General features: G+C 50.9%; 1 protein-coding gene across 1 annotated transcript in view; it reads left to right on the top strand.

The window, feature by feature from the left end:
* Positions 1-1,185, top strand: part of CAPN5 (calpain 5) — a 64,583-nt gene that overhangs the window by 56,890 nt on the left and 6,508 nt on the right. The window contains exon 11 of the mRNA XM_011989744.1: positions 331-523. Within this exon, the coding sequence (XP_011845134.1) occupies positions 331-523 (193 nt within the window). The remainder of the gene's footprint in view (positions 1-330; positions 524-1,185) is intronic.

Genomic DNA, 1,185 nt, shown 5'->3' with positions numbered 1-1,185 from the left:
TCCCGCAGGAGCTCTATACCCATTAAACACTGACTCCTTCCTTACCCCGACCATTGTTGGCACTTTTGAAAAGAGTTGCTTTTTTTTTTTTTTTTTTTGGGGACAGCTGATTTTTCAAAATTGAGCCACTAAGGCTTAGGGGAATTTAAGCCTTGTATGTTGGCCTGAGTGTTAAGAACTGGGTTTTAGTGTTAGCTCCGCCGTGGCCTGCTGTGTGACTGTAGCAGGTTGTCTGACCCCTCTGAGTTTCAAAAGCCTCCCTCATAGAGGGGAAGGATGCAGCCTGGCTGGGGAGCATGAGCTGGGAAGTGTTTCCACATTGCTTCCCAGGCTGGCAGGCTGCTACCAGGCGCTGGATGGAGGCAACACAGCAGACGCACTGGTGGACTTCACGGGTGGTGTTTCTGAGCCCATCGACCTGACCGAGGGTGACTTTGCCAGCGATGAGACTAAGAGGAACCAGCTCTTTGAGCGCATGTTAAAAGTGCACAGCCGGGGCGGCCTCATCAGTGCCTCCATCAAGGTGAGAACACAGCAGGCCCCAGAGGCGGCCCCTCCCCTTCACCCTCACTGACTGAGATGGGAGACAACTGTGACATCCCACACTCAGGTCAGTTCCTATGTATCCAGACCCTCAGCCTCGTAGGGGAGGGGAGAAGTTGGAAGGTGCAACCCCCTGCCCAGACCCTCTAGGCTATGAAAAGCCTTTCCCGCACTGTTCAACTAAAACTTCTTTCTGATCCTCTTGAGTTATGAACGTCTGTGCACCTGAGGGTGGTCCTGATTTGATTAATTGCTCATGTTTTGGATGAGAAAGCTGAGGCCCAGGGAAAACAAAGCTCGAACCCAAGTTTAGCAGACCCTGTGGTGTGCTGGTAAACTGCCTCTGTAGCTAAGTAAAAAGCCCTGATTTGTAGCATTTGCTAATTACTGTGGTGTAAATACTCCCACCATGGCTGATTTCCAGCTGCCCACGTTTAGCAACAACTATTAACAATATTCCTGGTGGGTGCGGTGGCTCGTGCCTATAATCCCAGCACTTTGGGGGGCCAAGGTGGGAGGATTACCCAAGATTTGAGAGTTTGAGTTTGAGTTTGAGACCAGCCTGACCAACATGGAGAAACCCCATCTCTACTAAAAATACAAAATTAGCCGGGCGTGGTGGTGCATGCCTGTAATCCCAGC

The sequence above is a fragment of the Mandrillus leucophaeus genome, unplaced genomic scaffold, assembly GCF_000951045.1.
Source record: "Mandrillus leucophaeus isolate KB7577 unplaced genomic scaffold, Mleu.le_1.0 Scaffold360, whole genome shotgun sequence".
Taxonomy (NCBI): domain Eukaryota; kingdom Metazoa; phylum Chordata; class Mammalia; order Primates; family Cercopithecidae; genus Mandrillus; species Mandrillus leucophaeus.
The sequence above is the reverse complement of the archived record's forward strand: the minus strand, read 5'-3'. Positions and strand labels throughout refer to the sequence as shown.